This window comes from Puma concolor, chromosome C1 (genome assembly GCF_028749965.1).
Source record: "Puma concolor isolate L17-30 chromosome C1, mPumCon1.1.hap2, whole genome shotgun sequence".
NCBI classification, from domain to species: Eukaryota; Metazoa; Chordata; class Mammalia; order Carnivora; family Felidae; genus Puma; species Puma concolor.
Window position 1 is genome coordinate 19,590,207 of NC_141674.1, and position 26,571 is coordinate 19,616,777.

At 43.8% G+C, this 26,571-nt stretch overlaps 1 protein-coding gene and 1 long non-coding RNA gene across 6 annotated transcripts; one reads left to right on the plus strand and one right to left on the minus strand.

Moving 5' to 3' along the window:
- LOC147577852 (uncharacterized) lies at window positions 1–16,350 on the minus strand. 2 transcript variants are annotated; one of them, XR_015254552.1, is made up of 4 exons: window positions 16,004–16,350; window positions 10,304–10,354; window positions 3,935–4,239; window positions 1–2,803 (listed from the first exon to the last, which is right to left on the minus strand). It is a non-coding gene; the product is annotated as an uncharacterized LOC147577852 (long non-coding RNA). The 2 variants fall into 2 exon arrangements; XR_015254551.1 differs by having other exon boundaries at window positions 1–4,239; window positions 16,004–16,343.
- Window positions 15,248–26,571, plus strand: PDIK1L (PDLIM1 interacting kinase 1 like). Of its 4 annotated transcripts, none has more exons than XM_086716106.1 (3): window positions 15,248–15,413; window positions 18,088–18,389; window positions 24,317–26,571. In XM_086716106.1, the coding sequence occupies exons 2-3, from the start codon at window positions 18,105–18,107 to the stop codon at window positions 25,055–25,057; spliced, it is 1,026 nt and encodes a 341-aa protein (XP_086572232.1). In that variant the 5' UTR covers window positions 15,248–15,413; window positions 18,088–18,104; the 3' UTR covers window positions 25,058–26,571. The 4 variants fall into 4 exon arrangements, with proteins under 4 accessions (XP_086572232.1, XP_086572230.1, XP_086572231.1 ...); XM_086716104.1 differs by lacking the exon at window positions 15,248–15,413 and adding an exon at window positions 15,766–15,911; XM_086716105.1 differs by lacking the exon at window positions 15,248–15,413 and adding an exon at window positions 16,358–16,887.

Consider the following 26,571-nt stretch of genomic DNA (forward strand, 5'->3'; position numbering starts at 1 on the left):
CTCTCAAAAATAAATATAAAAAAAATTAAAAAATATATTAAGCAGCCATTCTCAAATATCATTTTGCAAACTAAAACCTGGGAAAAGGTAACATAAAAAAGAAGAAACCACGATGATCACTATGACAGTTTTTGTGCACACCTCGTCCCAGCCTTTGCTAGACGGACGGACAAAACTGTCAGAAAAGTGAAAAAGATTTATTGAGGTGGCATGATGATGAGGCCTTTTTAATTTCTTTTTTCCTTTATGAAAAATACCTGCTATTGTCACCTGACGGTCTACCTAATTCGTTTAAAGTTAAGAAAAAAGAAGCAGCATTCCAGGAGTCTCACACAGACCAAAGAAGACAGTTCTCTGGTTACTGGGAAGGCTAAGCACATGAGAGGGATATATCATCTTAGCAAACATGCTGTGCGATCTCAAGCAAGTTACGCTCCCTCTCTGGGCCACAATACTGAACATGCAGACTGCCTGGTACATCTGACAAAAGTGGGGTCCCTCATAGATGAAGGAAGGCACTGGCAAAACCAAGCTACATGCTATTCATGTAACACATACTTATAAGAATACTTTTTTTTCAATCGCAAGGAAAAAAAAAACGGAATCAGTAATAAAAATCAATCCAGAGAATGAGAAAACAAGCCATGGATGGGAGGAAATATTTGCAAAAGACATGTTTGATAAAGAACCGTGACCCAACATCTGCAAAGAACGCTTAAAAGTCAACAATAAGAAAATGAACAACTCAATTAAAACACGGACAGAAGATCTGAAGAGCTCACCAAAGAAGATATACGGATGGCAAATAAGCATATGAAAAGATGCTCAACATCATATGGCATTAGGGAATTGAAAATTAAAACAAAAATGAGATACCATGACACGTCCATTAGAATGACCCAAATTCAAAACACTGACATCACCAAATGCTGGCAAGGATGTGGAGAAACAGGAACTCTCATTCATTCTGGGGGGAGGTAAAATGGCACAGCCACTTTGGAACCCAGTTTGGCAATTTCTTATAAGACTCAACATACTCTTACCAGAAGATACAGGAATCAGGTTCCTCAGTATGTGCCCAAATGAGTTGAAAACTTATGCTCACACAAAAACCTGCATGTAAATATTTATAGAGGCTTTACTCATAATTGCCAAAACTTGAAAGCAACCAAATGTCCTCCAGCAAGTGAATGGATAAATAAACTATGGTACAACCATACAGTGGAATATTATTCAGCACAAAGAGAGAGAGAGAGTGAGAGAGAGAGAGAGAGAGAGAGAGAGAGAGAGAGAGAGAGAGCTATCAAGCCACTCATAAAGACATGGAAGAAATTTAAAGGCATATTATATTACTAAGTGAAAGAAACCAATCTGAAAAGGCTATGTATTATGTGATTCCAACCTTATGACATCCTGAAGAAGGCAATATGGAGACAGTAAAAAGTTCAGTGGTTTCCAGGGGTTTGGGGAAAGGGAGAGATGAATAAGTGAAGCATATGGAATTTTTAGGGCAGTAAAAATATTCTGTATAATACTATAATGGTAGATACATGTCATATACATTTATAGAAACTCTTACATGCTAAGAGCGAACTGTAATGTGAGCTAAGGACTTTGGGTAATAATGACATGTCAAAGCGGGTTCATTGATTGTAAAAATGTGCCACACTGGTGCATCATGTTGATGGTGGTGGATATTGATGGGGGAGACAGGGGATATATGGGGACTGTCTGCACCTTCTGCTCAATTTTGCTGTGAATGTAAAACTGCTCTAAAAAATAGGTTATTGGGGTGCCTGGGTGGCTCAGTCACTTAAGCATCTGACTTCGGCTCAGATCATGATCTCACGGTTCATGAGTTCCAGCCCTGCGTCTTCAGATTCTGTGCTGACAGCTCGGAGTCTGGAGCCTGCTTCAGATGCTGTGTCTCCCTCCCTCTCTATAACCCTCCCCCGTTCGCATTCTGTCTCTCTCTCTCTCTTTGTCTCTCTCTCTCTCTCTCACTTGAAATTAAATAATAAATATTGAAAACAATTTTAATAAATAAATAATTGTTTTTAAATAGGTTATTAGGGGTGCCTGGGTGGCTCAGTCATTTAAGCATCTGGCTCTCGATTTCGGCTCAGGTCATGATCTCACCGTTAGTGGGACCAAGCCCCGCATCGGGCTCTGCTGACAGTGTGGCACCTGTTCGGGATTCTCTCTCCCTCTCTCTGCCTCTACCCTGCTCACACTCTCTCTCTCTCTCTCTGTCTCTCTCTCTCAAAATAAATAAACATTAAAAAATTAAAAATAGGTTATTCACTTTTCAAAAATCAGTATAAGAGGGGCGCCTGGGTGGCTCAGTCGGTTGAGCGTCCGACTTCAGCTCAGGTCATGATCTCATGGTTCATGAGTTCGAGTCCCGCGTCGGGCTCTGGGCTGACGGCTCAGAGCCTGGAGCCTGCTTCGGATTCTGTGTCTCCCTCTCTCTGTGCCCCGTCCCCGCTCATACTCTGTCTCTCTCTCTCCCTCAAGAATAAATAAAACATTAAAAAAAATTTTTTTTTAAATCAGTATAAGAAAACAAAGAAACATTCATGGATAGAATTCTTAGCTCCGGTGGGGGACTGGGAAATTCCCGGAAGATCTTTGCTCCTTGAGGTCTGCCGCCGCTCATGCAGGAAGGAACAAGAAGTCATGTATAAGATGAAGAAACTGGGCTCCCAACAGCCTCTCTTCACCGCACACTTACTGCGCACTGAGCCCCGTGCTCCACGTGAATCATTCCATGTGTTCTTTCCACAGCCGAGTGAAAATGTTTCTATGGTGCGAAAGGGTTGAAAATGATTATTCCCAGGGAACGGGAGGAAACTGAGGCTGGGGCGCATCCATCTGCCCCGTCACCCAGCTGTGTATGGGAGGCTGTGCTCTAAGTCAGGAGGAGAGATTGGGAGCTCCGGGGGCTCTCTCCGCCCTCACGTTCCACACTGCCATGAGCTGGTTTGTCTTTTCTGGAGGCCCAAGTGGGGGGCCCTGCTCACTCGGGACATTGGATTCCTGGAAGGACAGTGCTGTGCCCTTAGGGGACTGAGAGTCTGACTGCCTGCAGCTCGGCTTCAGGCAGGAATTTCACACCTTCCCAGACCCTAGACCACAGGTGGAGGGTGTCTGGGGGACAGGCCAAGTCGGCCTGCGAGGCTGGGAAGGGTTGTTCCCACAGAGAAAGGGCTCCTTCTCCAGTCCTCAGCCACCTGTTCCCCAGACCCGCCCTCTCCACCTCTGTACCTCCTCTTTGGAACGCTAAATCTACGGACTGGTGGGGCTGGCTGGGTATTAATAGCTGGAGTCTGACGTTGGTGCTGATTAGAAAGGCATCCTGGCAGCCAAGACTCTGAATGCCTTTCAGCCCATCTCTCCAAGCCTCCCATGACCCTGAAGAGGATGAGGGTGGCAGGATGATGATGATGATGATGATGATGATGATGATGATGACATACCAGTTACCCTGCTTTGAGGGCCACAGTGCCAAATGCATCACCCACACTGTTGCGTTCAATCCCTACCTGTACTTTTAGTACCTCCACTTAATATACAGAGAAATTGAGGCTGGTGAGAGGTCAAGTAAGTTGCCCCAGGCCTCACAGCAGGGAGCAGCCGGGCAGGGACTCAAAACCGTCTGCCAACAGCAGCAAGCGCTCCTGTGGGTGACGGAGCCAAAGACGTGTGTCCTGCTGGAGTCCCGGTAAACACGGTGGCCCAGTCCCCTTAACCTCCGGGAGCAGAGCTGACTCGTACCGGGGATGGGAGGGGATGAGCTTCCAGGCAGGACAGGGCCTATTCGTCCGAGGGGCAGGGCCAGAGCCAGCCTGGGAGAGGAGGTGCTCTCCCCGGGGTTCTGGTGTGGGGAGGCGGGTGACAGGGAAACCAGGCCTGTGATTACCCCTCTGCTCACCTCTTCTCTTGCGGTTCTGCTTCTCCCTCCCTCACACATCTCTTCACTCCTTTGAGGTGTTTGACTATTTGGGAGAGACAGTCAATCACAGGGACAGGAAAGCAAAGAGGCCCATTTGTCCCTGGGCTCGTAGTCACAAAGGCCTCAAATCTAGGCGCTTGGCATTAGCTTTCGAGGGGCGGCGTGGCACAGTGGTCACTTAACCACTTACCGCCAGACTGCTGGGCCTCCCTTCCAGGTCTGCCACTTAGGGCTGTGTAGCTTCGGTAAGGTTCTTGAACTGCTCCGTGCCTCTGTTCCCCCGTCTGTAAAACAGGGAGAAACGCCCACGTCCATAGGGTTGTTGTGAAAATCAACCTAGTTAATAAAAGTAAAGGGTACATTTCTGCAAGCTTAAAAAGCCTGGCACAGGGGCGCCTGGGTGGTTCAGTCGGTTAAGCGGCCGACTTCGGCTCAGGTCATGATCTCGCGGTCCGTGAGTTCGAGCCCCGCGTCGGGCTCTGTGCTGACAGCTCAGAGCCTGGAGCCTGTTTCAGATTCTGTGTCTCCCTCTCTCTGACCCTCCCCTGTTCATGCTCTGTCTCTCCCCCTCTCAAAAATAAACAAAACGTTAAAAAAAAAAATTAAAAAAAAAAAAAAAAAGCCTGGCACAGAATAAGCGCTCAATCAGTGTTACACTCCATCATCGGCTATTTCCAAGCGATGTTCCGTGCAGAATAACAGAAGGGAAAGGAGACGTTCATCAAGGAAACTTTAAAAACTCCTCTCCCATACTGCACCATTCAACACAACCACATTTACTCCATTTCCTTCCGATTATTCTCCTGTCCATCATTTTTACAACTCGACAGTCACAGCGTACTGAAAAGCCGCGCAGCCTTGGGACTTGTTTTTCATTTAACGTGTTATCCCAAACGTTTTCTATAATCATCCAATAGGATTGAACTGAGGGCCTGGTCCGTGCTGAGCGTGGCTCTGGGCTCTGGGCACACGGCCACCAGCGGGAACAGACAAAGCCATCCCCTCTAGGAGCTTACATTCTAGCAGGCATTGCCTTCAGAACTCATTCTTTTCCATCGGGGTCTCATCACACAAACAGAGAACACAAACAGGAAATGCTGAGTTCAAGGAATTTTTACATATGTACTCATCCACGTCACCATCACCCAGGTTAAGATCCAGAACATTTCCATCACCCCAGAAGACTCCTTCACCTTCCCCATCAATAACCACCCCACTTCCACAAAGATTAGTCTCACCTGTTTAAGAAGAGGACCTACTCTTTTGGGAATGCTACTTTCTAATGGCTGCAGAATATCCCATCCTATCGATATACTGTTGGACACATTTTTTGCTTTCAGTTTCTCACTGTTATCAATAATGCTACAGGGACTGTCGCATTTTCAATTACCTCCTTAGCCTAGACTCTCAGAAATGGGATTGATTTTTGAAAGGGTACTTAGTAAACATTGACAGGTTGCTTCCCTAGAATGTTGTAGGGTCCCACCAGCAGTGGGAGGAGCAAGCTACAACCACACAGCATAACCAGAGTGCAGCTCAGGCACCTGCCTTCTTGGCTAGAATCGCCTAGAATTTTAAGAATTCCTGGCATATAATACAGTGCGACAGAGGTCTGACGGGCATGAGAAAGGCTCACTAGGCAGGATCTCTCTTGGTCCTGAGTTTGGGGCTGAGCTTTACCACATCAGAACCATGACTTCTCGAAGCACACTGAAAGGGAATTCATCTTTCACCGATGGATTAACAAAAACCAAGCGGCAGAGGCAGATTCAATCACTAAAGCAGATATCAATCTAGGAATTTACCAAGATACATTGAACAGTCAGGGAAACAAGAATGTGCATACCGGCGTGCCCTCTCTCTGTTAGAAGGCCACAGGGAAAGCCAGCTTATGAGAAAGTTTCTCGGTGGCTCAGTCTGTGTTCCCCAGAAGGTAGGGCTGGTGAGAAGGAAGCTCTGACATGTGAGGAGAGGACATCTTATCCTCAGCTCAGCGGACTCCCTCAGATCTGGGTCCTTAAGGAAAACTGAGGTCAGCCCCACACTCTTTGACAATTCCTCCTTCTCATGCCAAATTTCCAAACCCCAGATCCTGTACAATCTCCCACCTGCCCTTCAGTCTAATTGTCCCCTCTTTCCTGGTCACAGCCTCATCTACGCCACCACCCATCGCCTCTGGCCTAGACCTTTGCAGCCAACTTCCCACCGTTCCTCCCGCCACCCTTGGTCCAACCTCCACCTGGCAGCTAAGTGATCTTTTAAACTGAAAATCTGATCATGTTTAAAATCTCTACTTAAACCCCGTCGGTGATGGAAGAATGAATGGGTAAGCAAAATGTGGTGTGTACATACAATGGAAGATTATTCAGCCTTAACACGAAGAAATGCTGACGCTTGATGCATGAATTGAAGGCATTATGCTAAGTGAAAGAAGGCAGACACAAAAGGACAAATACGCTTAAATATCATACAGTGCTTTTATGAGTTACCTGGAACAGGCAAGTTCATAGAGACAGAAAGTAGGATGGCAGTTGCCAGAGGCTGAGAAGGAGAGGGGATGGGGAGTTAGTGCTTAACGGGGACAGAGGTTCAGTTTCGGAAGACGAAGGAGTTCTGGAGATGGATGGTGATGGCTGTGCCACACTGTGAATGTACTTAACACTGAACTGTACCCTTAAAAATGATCAACTTTGGGGCACCTGGCTGGCTCATTCAGTGGAGCATGTGACTCTTGATCTCAGGGTCGTCAGTTCAAGCCCCATGCTGGATGTGGAGACTTACTTAAGGTTAAAAAAAAAAAAAAGTCAACTTTATGTTATATATATTTTACCACAATTTAAAAAAACAACTTCGATGACTCACTTTTATCTCAAGATCCATAACAGGGTCTACCGGACCCTGCAGGATCCGGCTCCTGCCTCATGTTGGACGTTTAAGGCTGATCAGCACACCTCTGCCCCCTTCAACTGGGGTTGGGCCCTATTAAGAAACAGGAACAGGAACCCACAAACGTATGGCCAACTAATCTTCGACAAAGCAGGAAAGAATATCAGTGGAATAAAGACAGTCTCTTCAGCAAGTGGTGTTGAGAAAACTGGACAGCGACATGCAGAAGAACGAACCTGGACCACTTTCTTACACCAGACACAAAAACAAACTCAAAATAGATGAAAGACCTAAACGTAAGACAGGAAGCCATCAAAATCCCAGAGGAGAAAGCAGGCAAAAACCTCTTTGACCTCAGCCACAGCAACTTCTTACTCCACACGTCTCCAGAGGCAAGGGAAACAAAAGCAAAAATGGACTATCGGGACTTCATCAAAATAAAAAGCTTCTGCACAGTGAAGGAAGCAATCAACAAAACCAAAAGGCAACCAATGGAATGGGAGAAGATATTTGCAAATGACATCTCAGATAAAGGGTTAGTATCCAAAATCTATAAAGAACTTAGCAAACTCAACACCCCAAAAAACAAATAATCCAGTGAAGAAATCGACAAAAGACATGAATAGACACTTCTCCAAAGACATCCAGATGGCCAATCGACACATGAAAAAATCTTCAACCTCACTCATCATCAGGGAAACATAAATCAAAGCCACAATGAGATACCACCTCACACCTGTCAGAACAGCTAACATTAACAATTCAGGCAACAGCAGATGTTGGCGAGGAGGGAGAGAAAGAGGATCTCCTTTGCGTTGTTGGTGGGAATGCAAACTGGTGCAGCCACTTTGGAAAACAGTATGGAGGTTCCTCAAAAAATTAAAAATAGAACTACCCTATGACCCAGCAATTGCACTACTAGGCATTTATCCAAGGGAGACAGTTGTGCTGTTTCGAAGGGGCACATACACCCCCATGTTTATAGCAGCACTATCAACAATCGCCAAAGTATGGAAAGAGCCCAAACGTCCATCGATGGATGAATGGATAAAGAAGATGCAGTATATATATACAATGGAGTATTATTCGGCAACCAAAAAGAATGAAATCTTGCCACTTGCAACTACGTGGATGGAACTGGAGGGTATCAGGCTAAGCGAAATTAGTCAGAGAAAGACAAATATATGACTTCACTCATATGAGAAATTTAAGATACAAAACAGATGAACATAAGGAAAGGAAAGCAAAAGTAATATAAAAACAGAGCAGGACAAAACACAAAAGACTCTTTTTAAAAATTTTTTAAATGTTTAATTTTTGAGAGAGACAGAGTGTGAGCAGGGGAGGAGCAGAAAGAAAGGGAAACAGAGAATCTGAAGCAGGCTCCAGGTTCTGAGCTGTCAGCACAGAGCCCAATGAACGAGAGGCTTGAACTCACCAACCATGAGATCATAACTTGAGCTGAAGTCGGATGCTTAACCGACTGAGCCACCCAGGTGCCCCCTTGAATCTCAATTTAAATGTCACTTCTTGTTTAAAGCTTTCCCTGATCTTGTATCCCTTTCATGTAAGAACAATTTCGGGTCTCTCCTCTGGGCTCATGTAACCTCCTGTGGCACTAAATGACATTGTACTGTCTTCGGTTGTTTAGGCGTCTGTCACCCCGGCTAGGCTATGAGGGCAGGGACCTTGTCTTCTTGTTCACTGCCTTTTCACCAGCATCTAGCATAATTTCTTGCACATAGTAGTTGCTCACTAAATAGCTGTTGACTTATGGATGAATAAAGTGCCCACCATGTGCCAGGCACAAATTAACTCTTTGGGAGGAGTTTGTGAAGTGATATTTGCTAACTGCCCCCACCAGTAAATAAGCCCTATTCTCCAGGACACAGAGCTTGATCAAGGAAGACCCACAATCCTTAGTGAGCCAATCGGATCCAAAGACTCAATCTCAGGACTGTTGTTGAGGAATGGAGTGGCTGACTTTCTCTTTCCTGCAGGGGCAAACTCCTGAGGCTGAACCCCTGGGACTGCTGCCTACCACCTGGGCCCATCAGAGAAGCCGGCCTTAAGATGTAGTCGGCAAAGTGGGAGGCAGCATACAGAAAGCTGAGTCTTTGGTGATATGTGAGCTGCTGGATCAAACCTTTCCTACAACTGGTATTCCCATCTCAGTTCCTCTCAGGCACACCTGCCAACTATTCCTTTTAAGTCAGTTTGATTGGGTTTCTGCCCTTGTAACACACAACTTCCAGAAAGGCCAGGGGCAGCCAAAGCTCCAACATCTTAGTATCTGCTGAGGAGCTGAATGAATCCTCAGTTTGAGATGCTCTTGGGACCTTGTCTTGTGGCCCTCCTCAACCATATTGACTATCAGATGGGGACACTGCCTAGCAGCAGCTCTTGGCACCAAGGACAGGGGATGGGGAGGTTGGTCTTAACTACTAGCTGCTCCAGCTGTTCTCAGTCCTCACTGAGGAGACAACTAGGACCCATCCAAAGACAAAACAGCTGAAGTTGTGCCTGGCCCACGACCTTCTTGGTACCCTAAATCACTTGTTTGGGGGCTGGATCAGAAATAAGCATTTCAATCTGCTTGGTGGAGGTGTAGAACTAAAGAATCAGAGTGTCAGAGCTGGAAAGATCTGTAGAGATGAGCTGGTCCCCTCATTATGTATAATGAAGAAACTGAGGCACGGAACAGGGAGACTTGTTCAAGGTCACAAAGCATGTTAGTGCCAGAGCTGGCACTCTCCTTAAAGGAGTTTCTCCATCAGCCTCCCCCTGCAGAGATGTGGCTGGGAAGGAGAGGGGAGAGAACATGGATGGGGATTCTCCCGGGCTATGGTGAGATAGGAGCTGTTCCCCAAACAGTCACTAGTAGGCCTGGTTAGTCGTCCTTAATAATTTAGTAGTATGTTGATAACACCTTGTGACTAGCCTAGGGTGAGATGAGTTCAGAGGGTGCCATGTCTCTGATAAAGCATCAGTCATGCCTCCAGAATTTCTGCAGAGGAGGAATTTAGGGCCAGCAGCCTGGTGGGAAAGGAGACTGAGACTTGCCCTGAAGCTGCATTTGCATAGTTGGTCTACTGCTGTTACTTCGATTTCCACACTATTGACATTTTAAGCAGGATCATTCTTTGCAGTGGGTGACTCTCTTGTGCATTGTAGCAGCATCCTCGGTCTCTACCTACTGGATGTCAGCAGCACCTACCCTCCCAGTGTGATAACCAAAATGTCTCCAGACATTCTGCCAAATGGCCCTGAAAGGCAACCTGACCCATTTGAGATCCATTGTATGATCTTAATTGTATGTTTAACTGGCTGAGAGGGCATGAGGAGATTCTTCTAAAAGAAGACAGGAGATAAAAACAGGAGCCACCCTCTCCTATAAGGAAAAAAAAAAAAGTTATCAGAGGGCTGGTCAGCTCTAGGCAGAACTGTGAACTTTGACCTTACCATGCAAGCTTCCTTTCTTGACCATTTTCTTCTCTTTCATGGCTCCCATTCCTACGTAGAAAAAAAAAAAAAAAAAAAAAAACTATCCATGAAAAAATTAATATTTCTATCCATGCTAAAAGTGAGACAAGCAGGATACTATAGTTAAAATAGTTGAACTTCAAAACACAATCGTTATACTCTTAAGATGTGAGCGTTCCACTGTATGCAAACTATATCTCAAAAAATTAATTGAAAAACACATGGGCATTGTAGTCAGACCAGGGTTCAAGTCCCAATTCAGATATTTCCTAGCTGTGTGACTCTGTCTTCTTAGAACCACTGCTTCCTCGGTTGTAAAAGTGTCCTGTTTGCACAGTGCTGGCACAGGGAGGAATATGAATATTACCTATTTTATTTACATTTATAGTACCTATTTATATTTATCTGTATTTTACAGGCAAAATTGCTCCCCAGTGATTTGCTTCCTATGGACCTATCGTAATTAGGGGCATCTCCACCTGCCTCTTTGCATGGGACCCCTTTGTTCAGATAGGAAAAGTAAAGTCTGGAAACACAGCAATTTATAGGACTTGGACCTGGAGTCTTGGGTCCACCAATGACTTCCTAGGAACTTAAGTTACTGAGTTCCTCTAAGTCTCCCTTTTCTCAGCTTAGAAATGGTGTACTAATACTACTCATTTCCCAGGGTTCTTGTGAGATTTTACAACGTGGCTCTAGGCCCGTCTGGGAATTCAGACCTGCCTTAAAGGCTGGGGCACCAGCTGTACTAATAGAACCTGCCACAAGGGGGCAGGATTGCTACATCCAAGTTCCCACCTGTCTAAAACTGTCATTTAATTTTTTGAGCATAGTTGTCTAACTTGTTATAATGGAAAAATTCAGACATATACCAAAGTAGAATAGTGGACCCCACGTACCCAGCACCAGGTTTCAACAACTATCAACATGTTACCAATCTTCCTCCCTCTTTTTGTTTGCTATACTGCTTGTGGGGTTGTAAAGCATAGCCCAGACCTCATTACACTTTATCTGTAACACATCCATGTGCTATTCTAATTGAAAAAGGCTTTTATTTTCACAGGCACTATGCCATTATTGCATCTAACGAAAAAGGACAATAATTCCTTAATTTAATCTATCAGTCCATGTTCAAATTTCCCTGATTGTACCAAACATGTCTTTTGACAGTAGCTCGCTTGAATCAGGATCCAAATGAGGTTATTGCATTTGGCAAGTGTCTTGATTTTTATGCTTTAACGTTCTGTCTTCCTTTTGAAATTTCACACCATGAATTTGTTGTAAAAACCAGGTCACTTGTGTAGTAGAATGTCCCACATTTTGAGTTTGGCTGATTATGGCTGATTTGTCTATCTCTCTTATTTCTGGTAAACCGGTAATTAGATCTTGGATTGATTAGACTTAGCTTCTTTTTTGCTTTTTAAGGCAACAATATTTCTTGGAGAGTGCTGAATCCTGGTGATGTTAAGTTTGATCACTGGGTTCAGGCACTGTCAGCCTAAGCTTTCCATTACAAAATTCCCCAACACCCTTTATCCAATTGTTTTAGCATCATTTCATGATCCTCACCTAGACTCATTACTTCACTAAGGTTTGCAAAATCATGATTTTCTAATCCTATCGTTTCTTTTGCATTTATTAGTCGGAATTCTTCTACCAAAAAAATAACTTTTACCTACTATTTGCCTACGTACAATATAACCGGAGGAATGACCAGAAAAAAAATGTTTGATTATTTCCCTTTATCAATGTTCACAGTAATTAGTTGACTCCCTATAAAACTCCATGGGTAACAAACATGCTGTTTTCCTTAAGTATCATTATTATTAACTAATGGGTTTTTATATATTTTATGTGTTATAACCTACTGAAGTCATTATTGTTCTTTTAATGCCGAAATTGTTCCATCTTTGGCCAGTGGGACCCCTTCATATCGGTTCCTCAGTCATCCTTACGTGACCCCAATAGTCTTTGATGGCTTCCTGGCTTCCAGGCATGAGATGATCCAGATCTGGAACCAGCCATTTATCTAAGGAGCCTTGATTCTCTTTGCTTACTTTTTAATTTTTTTGAAACTGGAAAATGGTATGTGGAGATCAATCTGTGCATTAGGGGTGTTTGTTACTACTGGGTTCGTGATTGTTTCTAGGCCTTTTCAGCAGAGAGCTAGAAAACATTTTTTAAGAGGACAATATGTACTTTGTTCATTCTGCTATCTAACTCAGATCTAAAATTATCCTAGGCTTGTTTAATACTTTTAACTTTTTCTCATATGTTGAAATTCTTGATGCCTAATGACATTAACATGCTTATTTGCTTTATCTTTAAATATCTATCATAGTTTCAAACTAGCAGTGTCAATATTACTACTAACAACCAGACTAGTAAGTGAAATTTAATATTTGTATGCAGTTCTAGTTGTCCTTCGACTATATCCCATTAGAGAAGTACAGTCAAAATACATATAAAGCCACTTGAAATGATTTTCTCCGTGTAGTTTTGCCACCAATCTGACATGTAATGGCTCATTTGCTCCCATCTGTTTTTTTTATTTTTGTGGAGTGTTTTATTCTCTTTACTTAACTTTGTTTTATAAATATGCAAAACATTTACAAGTTTCCAAAACAGTCACTGTATCATAAAGTACATTCACAGAAGTCTCATTTCCGTCCCTGCCCTCTCCATCTCACAAAGGAAACCATTTTTAGAAGACTGGGGTTTATTCTTCCATTGTCTAACTTGTAAATATCAGCAATTAATGTAAATTTATATCACTCCATTACTTATACAGAAGATAGCATCTAAACACTATTGTGAGGGGCGCCTGGGTGGCGCAGTCGGTTAAGCGTCCGACTTCAGCCAGGTCACGATCTCCCGGTCCGTGAGTTCGAGCCCCGCGTCGGGCTCTGGGCTGATGGCTCAGAGCCTGGAGCCTGTTTCTGATTCTGTGTCTCCCTCTCTCTCTGCCCCTCCCCCGTTCATGCTCTGTCTCTCTCTGTCCCAAAAAAGTAAATAAACGTTAAAAAAAATTAAAAAAAAAATAAACACGATTGTGCATTTTATTTCACTAGCAATATATATTGACATCACTCCAGGTTAGTATGTTTATTGGTATATGTAAGAAGTCTTTCATATATCTTTTTATAGCTGCCTAGCACTTTATCCTGTGCATGTAGTGTAATTTATTCAGCCAGTTCTTTATTGACATGTGAGCAGTTTCCAGTGTTTTGCTATAAAAAAAATGCCATAATGAATAATAGCCTTGTGCATACAGCTTTTTGTATTTTTGCCAATGTATCACTAGGACTGATTCTAAGAAGTTTAGGATTTGGCTTAGGATTGCTGGGTGAAATAGTAAATATATACATAGAGTGGCTTTGTGTTGCCAGATTTTCTTAATGAGTTACATTGTTTTGTCTCCTCACAAGCAACGTAGTACTATCCTCAGGTGTGTTTTGGTCCCATATCAGATAGAGGAGGCTTCAGAGACGAATCATAGATAGATAAGATTCCTGTCCCCAGGAACTCTCAGTCTAGTGAAAGTCCTATGGGCAAACAAATAATGTTGTAACTTAATAAGCCAGGCAGATCTACCCTGAAGCTAATGAAGCTTAAGCTTGAGTCCCCTATAGAGACACTTTCCAAGGTCTCAGCAATGTGTTCATGGAGCCATTCTGTAATGTTTTTCCTGAAGAGATACCCCAAATTATTTAAGCTTCAGCCTCCGTAACACGTTGATTTCACCTCACTGCCTATCTTTGGGGGTTCTGGGGATGGATTTCAAGTCTCAGTTCTGCAGTCAGCGTCAGATGAGGGATTCCTGTATTTACTGACACAACAAAAGGAAAAAGGCTCTTCTGACCAGAAGAGATACCCCTCTCCTGATTCTGATCAGTTACCCACACAGGTAATAAGGCCTTCCATAGTTTCCCTCTACTTTCAAGGGCAGAAACAGCCTTGGCTAGCGTCAGTATTCCCAGCAGACAGCTAAAGAATGGTAGATGGTACTTACAACAAAAGTCTGAACCGATTATAGAGCCGGGTATTGTTGGGTTTGGGGCAGGGTTGGGGGGGGGGGGGGCGCGGGGAGGCAGTTACACCAGGAGAGTGGGTATTCAAAGCACACACACCCCACAAAAACACACCATTTGGTCAAATAAGGCAGAGGTCTGTTTCCTCACCTGTAAAAACAGGATTAGTAAGCCTGCCCTTGTGAGGTTTGGTCAGGATTAGTAAAGCTAATTTAAAGACCTAACCCAGTCCCAGACTCTCGGGAGAAGGTCCATAAATAGAGGACAGAAAATAAAATGGGTAAGTGGTTGATCCTTGAGATTGGTGACAGGGATGCTTTGCACATCGTGCCAATGCACCACTGGGAGGAGGAACAGCCACTTTATCGACAAACAGTAGATGCAGAATAAATTGGCAAACAAGGAACGGACGTTTCTGGCGGATGCTTACTGATCTGTGTAACTAACTGAATAATGGATTGGTCCGAGCCTCTGAGTCGCTGACAGTCCCGGGCTGGCTGTCAGGCGACTGAGGGCCGGGATCTGACGGACCGCTGTCAGTCTGGCCGCGAGAGTACAGTCGTCTTCGCGGTCCATCCCGGCCCCGGCTGCCTCGGACCGCCGCCCGTCGCCGCTCGCGGGTTGGATCCGGACTCCACGCGGGGGCAGCCGCCGGGCAGGGCGCCAGGGGCCGGCACCGCCTCCCCTTCCTCTCGGCGCCGGGCAGGGCGCCCCCGACTCCCGGCGGCCGGGGCCCGGGAACAATGAGGCGCCGGGTTCTTTAAGGGAGATACCACCGCGCCGGCGGGGCAGGGGACGGCGTCCTCCCAGATGATCGCACCCAGTCCCGCGCCGCCGCCGCCTGGGCAACTGCACCGTCCGCAAACATGGCTCAGTGACTCTGACAAAAGGTGCAGCCTCCCTCCCGGCGGGGCGGACGCCAGGCCTCCCAGCTCGGGCCGCGCCTCCCCGCGGGCCCGCCGAAGAGCTCCGCGTCCCGCAGGCACCCCAGGCCCGAGCCGAAGAAGATGCACCAGGCGTTCCGCCCCAGCGACCCCCGCACACCTGCCCGCAGCTCGGTAGGTGGGAAGGGGGGCAGGGAGGGAGCGGGGAGGCCGCGCCGGGCGCGCGCACCCCCAGGCCCGGACCTGCTGCCGCAGACCATCCCAGGGGCCGCGGGCCGTGCGCGCCCGCTGCGGCTTTACGGATACCGAGTCCCGGCGTGCAGCGGCCTCCGCGTTCCCGGACCCGGCCACCCCTGCGGGGAGGGGCACTAGTGGTGCGTTCCGGGGCGCGCACACCTTCGGCGACTCCCGGCTCCTGAAAGCCTCGGGAGAGGGAGGAGGACCGCGGAGCGCGGGGCGCGCGCCCAATAAGGATGGCGCTCGGCGTCCCGGCTCGCGCTACGGAAAGCCGGAGGGGGGCGGGGCCGCACGGCGTAAGGGGGTGTGTCCGCGCGCACCACGGGGGCGCGCGCCGGTCTCTGACTGGAGGCCGCCGCGGCTGAGGCGCGAGCTGCCCGATAATGGCGGCCTGCAGAGCCCGTGAGAGGGAGAAGCGGCGGCGGCTACCCTGAGGTAAATCTGGCCCTTAAGGCCTGGCAGAGAGGCCCTGCTGCAGAGCCGAGAGCCCTGCATGCGCCTCCCTCCCCGGGAGGCCTGTCACAGACCTGTCAGCGGAGTCCTCCTAGGGAAGGCCTCCGGCTCGCACTCCTCAGGCCACCGGCCCCGGCTGCGGCCTCCCTTTCTGCCCCTGGCCTCCTGCCCAGGCTCTGGGCCTCAGCCGCCAGCCCCAGGAGTCAGGGCAGCTGCAGGACTGGCTCCTCGGGGTGAAGGGCCTCGGGAGGATCCCCTCCGGGTTTGGTCAGGACGCCGCCGAGGAGGGGGAGGGCCTGATCCTCGGCCAATGAGCGGGGCGCTGAGCCGCCGCGTCGGGCAACACCTCTGCCCAGGGCTGGCCCTTCCCGGGCCCGGCAGGTGTGGGGCCGGGCCGCCCGGCGGCCCGGCGCTGGGCTAGCAGGGCCGGCCGGCCGCTCAGGTTCGCATCCAGGGATTTCATACACGCCCTCCCTCCCGCTTATTGGGGTGCCCTTTCGTGTGGGGGTACGGGCCAGCCTGCAGGCCACGAGCCACTTTGACACGGATAGTAATGGGCGATCCACGGAGAGCGGGAAAGAAAGGCTGCTGTGGACCTGGGGCACGGATTCCGTGGCAGGAAATCAGACACTAAGAAATGCAATAGGAATTTGAACGGGGGGGGGGGGGGGGTTCCAGTTAGAGGAAGTGGGACGAAGAAGTAATCTCAGAAGCTTTCATTTTCTTTATTAAATCTTCCCTATGGACTTAGAGTAGCTGGACCCAGTTTTTCAGGGTCAAGAGTCAGTAGCTTCTTGTACCCCCCAAACTGTCCGCTATGAAGATTGCACGATCTCTTGCGCATCGTGGCCAGCTGCAAATGAGATTTGTTCCCGAAGCTCATGAGAATCTCAACATTTTTTGGAGAATGAGGTGGCATGCTTTCGACTTTCTTGATACAACTCGCGAGCATTTCTGGGTAGGGCCTTTGCTTCTGCCTTTAAATGATTTTTCAAGTTGAAAGATCTCTGCCAGAGAGCCCCTTCATATGGAGGAGAAGGTTTTGGTGGCAAAAATGGTCTAGATCTAAATAGCTGTTGTCAAACTCAACAACAGAAAGGTAACCATATTCTAAGTAGCTTGTTTTATTTTATTTTAAGTTTATTTATTTTGAGAGAGCGCGAGCTTGGGTGGGAAAGGGGCAGAGGGAGGGAGGGAGGGGGAGAGAGAGAGAGAAAGAGAAAGAGAAAGAGAATCTTTAGTAGGCTGCATGTTCAGCGCAGAGCCAGATGCAGGGCTCAATCCCAGGATTCTGGGATCATGACCTGAGCCAAAGTCAAGAATCTGTTGCTCAACCTATTCAGCCACCCAGGCGCTTTATTTTTAAAAGACCATTTTTCTCCACAAACTTTCTTTTCATTTATTTTGCAAGAAATGAGGAAATAACATAAAATTAAATTAAGGACATATACAGTTTGACAGTTTACTAAAAAAAAAAAAAAAAAAAAAACAACTACACATTTTCAGTTCTATATGTAATGTGGTTCACTTTCAGTCCTGAAGCCCAAGCCAGGTGTTTGTATTTCTAACTGTGGGGTTTTTTTGTTTTGTTTTGACATTTTTGTGAACTTGTGTGTGTGTGTCAGCTTTAAGGAGAAGCTGGAGTATTGCTTATCATTTTTACTTACTGATCAAGAAAAAACAAATTTTTTGGTTTGTTTTTAACAGTAATATTTTGAAGCAGTTTGTGTAAGAGGCAGTATAACGTAGTGGTTACAGTTATGAGGGTCAGAGCCAGATGACCTGGTTTCAAATCCCAGGTCCACCAGTTGGTAGCTGTTTGACCTTAGACATGTTGCTTAAACTGTGCTTTAGTTTTCTCATCTATAAAATGACCATAATAGTGTCTGCTTCAAAATATTGTTGTGAGGATTAAATGAATTTAATATTATAAAGTGCTTGGAACAGTTCCTGATACATGGTAAGTACTACCTAAGTGTTAGCTGATTTATTATTATTATTATTATTATTATTAAAATATTTAGATTTGCCTAAGTTATAACAGTTACCCTTCAAGCAGTACAAACAGTGAAACAGATAGCTAAATCATACATAAGAAGGTATATAAGCCAGTAAGTATACTTAATTTCAACAGAGCAAACTTTGTTGATTTTTCCAGAAACTTTGACCTTGAAGATGGTGAGTAGCCAGCCAAAGTACGATCTAATACGGGAGGTAGGCCGAGGCAGTTACGGTGTTGTGTATGAAGCAGTCATCAGAAAGACCTCTGCACGGGTGGCAGTGAAGAAGATTCGATGCCATGCACCTGAAAATGTTGAATTAGCCCTGCGTGAGTTCTGGGCCCTAAGCAGTATCAAGAGCCAACATCCAAATGTGATTCACTTGGAGGAATGCATCTTACAAAAAGATGGGATGGTGCAAAAAATGTCCCATGGCTCTAATTCTTCCCTTTATTTACAGGTATGTGTGGTTGAATGGGAAATAGAAGTGACTTGAACATAGCATTGGTCAGCAAAAAGAGAAATAAAAGCGTCAGATAAACTTGTACTTTTAAATGCAGGTGTTTATATAGTTAGGAGTAGATAGGGGTCTGCCAAGAACTGAGTAGATGTTTGCTTTAAAACAAGGTTTTATTTAAACCTATGATGCAAATACCTAAAAATAACATAAGCCACCTGTTATGCCATGATACTTGCCAATCTGCATGGGAATGGGGCAATGTAGGAACTAGAGAAGTGATTGAGATCAGAGTCTAATAAATTCATTTATTTGAAATCAATCTTTTGGGGAACTGAAGACAGAAGAAATGAAAACTCCACAATCAATAGCAGTACCCATATAGATAATTGGGCATTTCTTTATAAATCAGTAGTTTGAACAAAAGCCTCTGCTGTTTTAGAGGGTTACGTGGTTTCTTAACCATGCAACTCCAGTTAATTTTCATGAGGTATGTGGCATAGCACTTGAATGTTATTAATAGTGCTAATCGCTAACGTTTGGGTTCCTACTCAGTTCTGTGCTCTGTGCTAAGTGCTTTAAAGGCAGTTGCTCAGAACAGTCTTGTGAAGGTGGTATTATTATTATCATCATTACAAATGAAGAAACTGAGGCTTAGAATAAATAATGAATTTATTAAAGTCGCCTATCTAGCAAGTGACAGAATTGGAAGCTGAATATAGGAGACTATCTGACTGCTAAAACTTGTGTTCCCTTAACTTCCAAATTACTCTTGCCTCCAAATTACTTTTTTTGTAGACCTGGAGAAAGCATTAACATAGGAAAACAGAAAAGATTTGCTAGATTTTATTAGGTTGGCTTCTGACATAGATCAAAATCTCTAGGAGGCCTATACTTGCTGCATAGAAAAGGTATTTAAAACATAGGTAGTTAAAGGCCAGACGAAAATTTCTTAAGTCTAGTCATTCTTGGAAAAAGAAATAACTTTCTATGAGTATGTCTAAATTCAGAATTTACCATCAGGGTACAGAAGTATGATTTTAAAATAACAAAAGCGGGGCGCCTGGGTGGCGCAGTCGGTTAAGCGTCCGACTTCAGCCAGGTCACGATCTCCCGGTCCGTGAGTTCGAGCCCCGCGTCGGGCTCTGGGCTGATGGCTCAGAGCCTGGAGCCTGTTTCCGATTCTGTGTCTCCCTCTCTCTGTGCCCCTCCCCCGTTCATGCTCTGTCTCTCTCTGTCCCAAAAATAAATAAACGTTGGAAAAAAAAAAAAATTTAAAATAACAAAAGCTTTTGGACTAGGAACAACAAGGAAGACAAACACATTAATCTGTGTAATTAGAAACCTGCAGGTTTCATCATATGGTAAACAAATATCAGTCTTGAGAACCTAATTTATATCGTAGTTTAGCATGCTCTGCCATGAAACCTCTTAAGGCAGTGACTATACAGCCCAACTATTTAGCCTCTATTTGATTTATTATTTACATTTCTAAAAGTGCTTATTATGTCCGTTGCACTGATAGGAAATATTAGAAACAGTCTCACCACATTCCCTCTTAAAAGTGAATAGGACCTTGCTGAACTTTGCATTGAATTTTGGAGACCAAGATATATAATCTCTCTTGGACTACAGATACAAAGACGTTTAAATAAATGACTTATTGCTGATGGTATCCTTGATCCAGATCAAGCAACCTTCATAGTAACTAGGCATTAGGTGGTCTTTCAAGGCTTTAAGATGTAAAGTACTTCCAGACTTGATTCAGTGATTTTTTTTTTTTTTTTTTAAATCTAAAGCACCTTTTTATTTGTACTCTTACATCTTTGAAAGCTTGGTAGACCTGTGTTCGACTTGTAGCACTTTTGCTAGCTGTATGACCTCGGCTAAATAGCTCATGTCTTCCTAGCATCTGTATCTTCAGACATAAAATAGAAATAATAATTTTTACCTTCCATGGGAGTTGTCAAAATTAGAGATGATGCAGGTATAATATTTGGCACATAGGAAGTACTCAATAGTAGGTCATTGTTAAAATTGTCTTTTCTATGGATTTATTTAGTTCACCAGACATTGATCAACACATTTAGCAAATACCTTCTCTAAATTTACATCTGATAAAAACAATTAAATCTATAATGTGACCACAGAGTCCCTATCCCTGGCTTTCTCCATTCTTTACACGGATTTTTGTTTTTCTCTGTGTTTTTCTAAGTATTTTCCTTGTTCTAAAAGATTAAACCAGTTCCTAATAGCTAAAAACCTTACCTAGAAGAAAATGTAAAACAAATAACAGAGGATGTAGTCTCACCGTAGGAACTTAGTGGCCAGTCTGTATAATTTATAATAAGTTTCGTGAATGAGAGGTACAGGATGATATAGGAGCATATGATAGAGAACCTGACATAATTCTGGGGTTCAGGAATTAATGAACTTTCAACTGAGGGATACCTGGGTGGTTCAGTTGGTTAAGCCTCCGACTTCAGCTCAGGTCTTATCTCATGGTTTGTGAGTTCGAGTCACACGTCAGGCTTTACACTGACAGTGTGGAGCCTGCTTGGAATTCTCTCTCTCTCCTTCTCTCTCTGCCCCTCCCCCACTGTCTCTCAAATATATATGCATACATACACACACACAGGAACTGTTTCAACTGAAACAGTGGAAACATGAAAGATAAAGAGGAGTTAGCCAGGTGAGTGAGTGAGAAAACTTCACAGCCAGAAAGAACTGTACGTACAAATATCTTAAAGCAAAAAGTACAAAACATTCTAAGAAGTGAAAGAAGATAATAAGGCTATACTGTACTGGGAGAGTTGTTTTAGATGAGACTGGAAATATCAGCAGGGTTAGAGGATCCCATAGGCCATGTTAAAGAGCTTAGATTGTATCCTAAGAGATCAGGGAAGCTATTGAAGGACTTGAGCCAAGAGAACCTATGGCTGATGACATCCTCTACACGTGGAAATAAGCAGATTGGGCACTGTACTTCTAGAGCTCTCAACCAGTGACCCTCAAACTATAGCCCTCAGCTAGTTTTTATATGGCCCAGATGCTAAAAATAGTTTTTACTTTTTTTTTTTAAGTTTGTTTATTCATTTTGAGAGATAGAAAGAATGTGAGCGGGGGAGGTGCAGAGAGCTAGGGAGACAGAATCCCAAGCAGGCTCCACCCTGCCAGCGCAGAGCCTCACGTGGGTCTCAGTCCCACGAACTGTGAGATCATGATCTGAGCTGAAATCAAGTCAGGCACTTAATGGACGGAGCCACCAGGCACACCTAATTTTTAGCGTTTTTGTTTTTTTTTTTTTAATGTTTATTTATTTTTGAAAGAAAGAGTGTGGGAGGAGGGGCAGAGTGAGAGGGGGACAAAGAAGCTCCTCGCTGTCAGCAGAGAGCCCAGAGAGCCTGGTGCAAGGCTTGAACTCACAAACCATGAGATCATGACCTGAGCCAAAGTCAGACACAACTGACTGAGCCACCCAGGTGCCCCCAGTTTTTACATTTTTAAAGAATTTTTAAGAAAAAGAAAAAAAATGAAAAAGAATATGAAACAGAGACCTTATGTGGCTTATCAAGCCTAAAATATTTACTTATCTGGCCTTATTCTAAACCATTCTTTGAATGGACTTTGACCATTACTTATCTGGCCTTATTCTAAACCATTCTTTGAATGGTTTAGGACTCTGCATTGCTCAAAGCTATTTAGGAAGTTTGATTTTGAGAGTAAAGACAGAAGAGAGGAAATGAAGGAGTGATGACGCTGGTCTTTAATCTCAGCATATTTAGTAATAGTGCACTTAGTAAATAATTGTGTGATTTGTACCTTTCTAGACTGTTCTGGCTCACTGGCAAACACATACAACAAAGAAAATGCATGCCAAAGACATCTGCAGACAGTTGCAATTACAGCTGTTTGCCATTGGGGGAGATGGCATGAAAAGGTGCTCTTTGCTTCTGCCCTCCAAAATGACAAGAGGACGTACTAGTGGACTTAAACGTAAAATTAGCAGTTCATTCATTCTTTTAATTTTTTTTTTAATATTTACTTATTTTTGAGAGAGAGACCGAATGCAAGTGGGTTAGGGGCAGAGAGAGAGGGAGACAGAATCTGAAGCAGGCTCCAGGCTCTGAGCTGTCAGCACAGAGCCCAACGCGGGGCTCGAACTCACAGGCCATGAGATCATGACCTGAGCCAAAGTCGGAGGCTCATCCGACTGAGCCACCCAGGTGCCCCCCCAGTTCATTCATTCTTTAACAACTCTTCATCTTCCCTACTGAGCTTCTATTCAGTGGGTTTGAAAAGGACACTATGGGACAAATGCTTTCAAAGCACTGTATCTATATTTTAGAATGACAATTCATATTCAGTGAAGTAATTAATATTCTTGAATTTAAGGTAATAGAGTTATAGTTAGATAATCATAACAAATGAAATAGCAATTTGTTCTAGGTTTTCAGCTTGTATAAAAGAAATCTACAAACTCAGATTTGAATTTTTATTTCAAAATGTAAATGTTTTTTTATAAATTGGTTTTAGAAGCCTCCAGTGATTGCCAATGTATTTGCGTTCTGCCTGTAGAAGTTTATGAAGCAATAATGTCAGTCTTTATTTTTATCAGTGGCTACAGGAAGGCTTTATTTCTGTAACAACTAGTGTTCCTTGATCATTTTTCTCTTAATATCACAGATTATTTGATAGTGTATGTCCAGTGAACAAGAAAGTTATTTCAGGCCATTTAATTGAATAGGAATTCCTAATGGATGTTTATATCCCAGCTGGCAGTCTCCCAGATCTGGCTGCTGAAACTTTGACTTTTTTTTTTTTAATGTTTATTTATTTCTGAGACAGAGCATGAGTGGGGTAGGGGCAGAGAGAGAGGGAGACACAGAATCTGATGCAGGCTCCAGGCTCTGAGCTGTCAGCACAGAGCCCGACACGGGGCTCAAACTCATGAACCATGAGATCGTGGCCAGAGCCAAAGTCAGTTGCTCAACCAACTGAGCCACCCAGGCACCCCAAAAACTTTGACTTTTTCATGAAGCTATTAGCTAGGTGGGTAGAGTTCAGCTCCATTAACACACACAGAAAATGTATAGCCAGTTGGACACTTTTCAAAATAAAGCTATTGATTGAGTGATTGATTGATTGTAAGTTCTATACCCAATGTGGGGCTTGAACTCATGACCCTGAGATAAGGAGTCCTATGTTCTACTAACTAAGCCAGCTAGGCACCCCTAAAGCTATTTAATTTTTAAAAAAAATTTTTTTTAATGTTTATTTTTTTGAGAGAGAGCATGAGCAGGGAAGGGGCAGAGAGAGAGGGAGACACAGAATCTGGAAGCAGGCTCCAGGCTCTGAGCTGTCAGAACAGGGTCTGATGCAGAGCTCCAACTCACCCACCATGAGATCATGACCTGAGCCGAAGTCAGATGCTTAACCGACTGAGCCACCCAGGCACCCCAAGCCATTTTATTTTTAAATAAATTTTTATGTCTTGACTTAGAGATTTGGTGGTATTCATTAGGAGCAAAATGACAGTTTGAAGTACTGAAGTTTAAAATAAAATGCACATATAAAAGCACTGACCAAATAAAACATTCATGGAATTTCCACTTAAAATTGGGAGTCTCACTTAACCAGTCACTTATTTTCTATAGCTGAATTTTAATTTTTTTAATGTTTTTTATTTATTTTTGAGAGAGAGCGTGAGCAGGGAGAACAGAGGGAGAGGGGACACAGAATCCAAAGCAGGCTCCAGGCTCTGAGTTGTCAGCAAAGAGCCCGACGCAGGGCCCGAACCCACAAACTGTGAGATCATGACCTGAGTTGAAGTTGGACCCTTAACCGACTGAGCCACCCAGGTGCCCCTATAGCTGAATTTTATAAACTGTGCAGATGATTGTAATCCATTTATTTTTTCCCTCTTATAGCTTGTAGAGACTTCATTAAAAGGAGAAATTGCCTTTGATCCCAGAAGCGCCTATTACTTGTGGTTTGTGATGGATTTTTGCGACGGCGGAGATATGAATGAGTATCTGTTGTCCAGGAAACCCAATCGTAAAACTAACACCAGCTTTATGCTTCAGCTGAGCAGTGCTCTGGCTTTCTTGCATAAAAACCAGATCATCCACCGAGATCTTAAGCCTGATAACATCCTGATTTCTCAAAGCAGGTTGGATACCAGTGACTTGGAACCCACACTGAAAGTGGCCGATTTTGGTCTCAGTAAAGTTTGTTCAGCCTCTGGGCAGAACCCAGAAGAACCTGTCAGTGTAAACAAGTGTTTCCTTTCCACAGCGTGTGGAACAGATTTCTACATGGCACCTGAAGTGTGGGAGGGACATTACACAGCAAAAGCTGACATCTTTGCTTTGGGGATTATCATCTGGGCAATGCTGGAAAGGATCACATTCATAGACACAGAGACAAAGAAGGAACTCTTAGGGAGTTATGTAAAACAAGGAACTGAGATTGTGCCCGTTGGAGAGGCGCTTCTGGAAAATCCCAAAATGGAACTTCTCATTCCTGTGAAGAAAAAGTCTATGAATGGGCGAATGAAACAACTGATTAAGGAAATGCTGGCTGCAAACCCTCAGGATCGCCCAGATGCTTTTGAACTAGAACTCAGATTAGTACAAATTGCATTTAAAGATAGCAGCTGGGAAACGTGACACATACATTGTTTGCAAATATCTCGGATGGTATGCTGCTTATGTTTTCACAGTGATGCAACAACATAATGTGGCTGAAAAAGAATATAAAAAGCTAAACTCCACCTTCTAAGGGTTTAGATTTTATTGTGGGGTGTTTTTTTTCATTTTTCTTAAGTCCAAGCTGGCCATTTTGTTAGTATGTTTTAAGTGTGTATTACCAATGTGGGTGTACATTTTTTAAAATGATCATTGGAAGTTTGGCAGGAAGATTCTCTAAGAGCCAAGAGGAGAAGAAAGTCCAGTTTTCTGGAAATAAGTCTCTAAGTATTTTAGACATTCCTTGTCAGTATTAGGAATTTCCATGGAAGAAGAGGTTTGCATGCTGGTAATGCAACCTTTGAAGCTTTGTAAAGGAAACATATATGTATATATTTATGTATATGTAAGTATGTGAATGTGTGCATTTTGCATTCCATATGAAGAAAATGCCACTTCTGTTTAAATTATTTGATGTAGGTTTGGGTTTTTGAGATTTGCTGGTGAAATCAGTGATGAAAAATAAAAGAACCTTCCCTCATCTTCCTACCCTGTCCTTCCCTCTAATGAAATCATACCACATTTTTTATTTTTGTAATATTATACAGCTTTTTTTTAAGGCATCATTTTGGAGGGTCTAAAATTATCTAACTAAACATAAAATTAAGTGATCCAAAGCTGCTGAAGTATGTTTGAGCTCTCCAGTGCCCTATAGCTGCAGGAGTTGAATTAGCCATGCAATCATGTGGTAGCAGGTTGGCAAGGACCTTGATTCAATCACCTTCTTTAAGTAACCAAGCATTCAATTAACCAATTAAACCACTGCACTGGAACATGTCTGCACTTGAGCATCTGCAATCTGATATAAATCTGAACACAGGATTCCTCTGTTTCTGAAAACTTTGCTATATATGAACTGCCCTACTTGATATATTAATTTTTGATTTCAAGACTTTGTCTAAGCCTCAGCATAAAGTTGAAGAAATCAAAAGAAATCTACCCTCACATCGCCTGCCCTGATATGGTCTCTTGTGTAATCACTGGAATTCCTTTCATTTTAGCACTAATGCTATTTTCTCTTGTCTAATTTGACACCGTAATGATAGTGATATGGTTGTGTTAAATGTTGATCACCTTTTTCTAAAGTGGGAGATGATACCTATACAGTGTGACAAATGGATAAAATATTGTGGCATCAATTACATCTTTCAAGTAGAAACATTATTGATTTTATACAATCACACTTGGTATGGTCTATGTAAAAAACCAATAGACTGTTACTCTTCTTGAAGTTAGTTTGATTTTTAACCCTGTATGGTTGTCTCCAGTTTGTTTTCCTATATACATGCAGATAATTAAAATCTAAGGAAAGTTTTCCTAAAACAGAATATTAGCCTTTAAGGTTAGATAGACTTTAAGACCATTGTATCTAGGTTAGTCTTTATAAAGCACTAGAATCTTTGGTCAAAAGTAAAAAAAAAAAAAAAAAAAAAGTA

Excerpts from the sequence above, each read along its gene's own strand:
- PDIK1L (XM_086716106.1), top strand. The coding sequence starts at position 18,105 with ATGGTGAGTAGCCAGCCAAAGTACGATCTAATACGGGAGGTAGGCCGA. Across the intron at positions 18,390-24,316 it reads ATTCTTCCCTTTATTTACAG|CTTGTAGAGACTTCATTAAA; the intron begins GTATGTGTGGTT and ends TCCCTCTTATAG.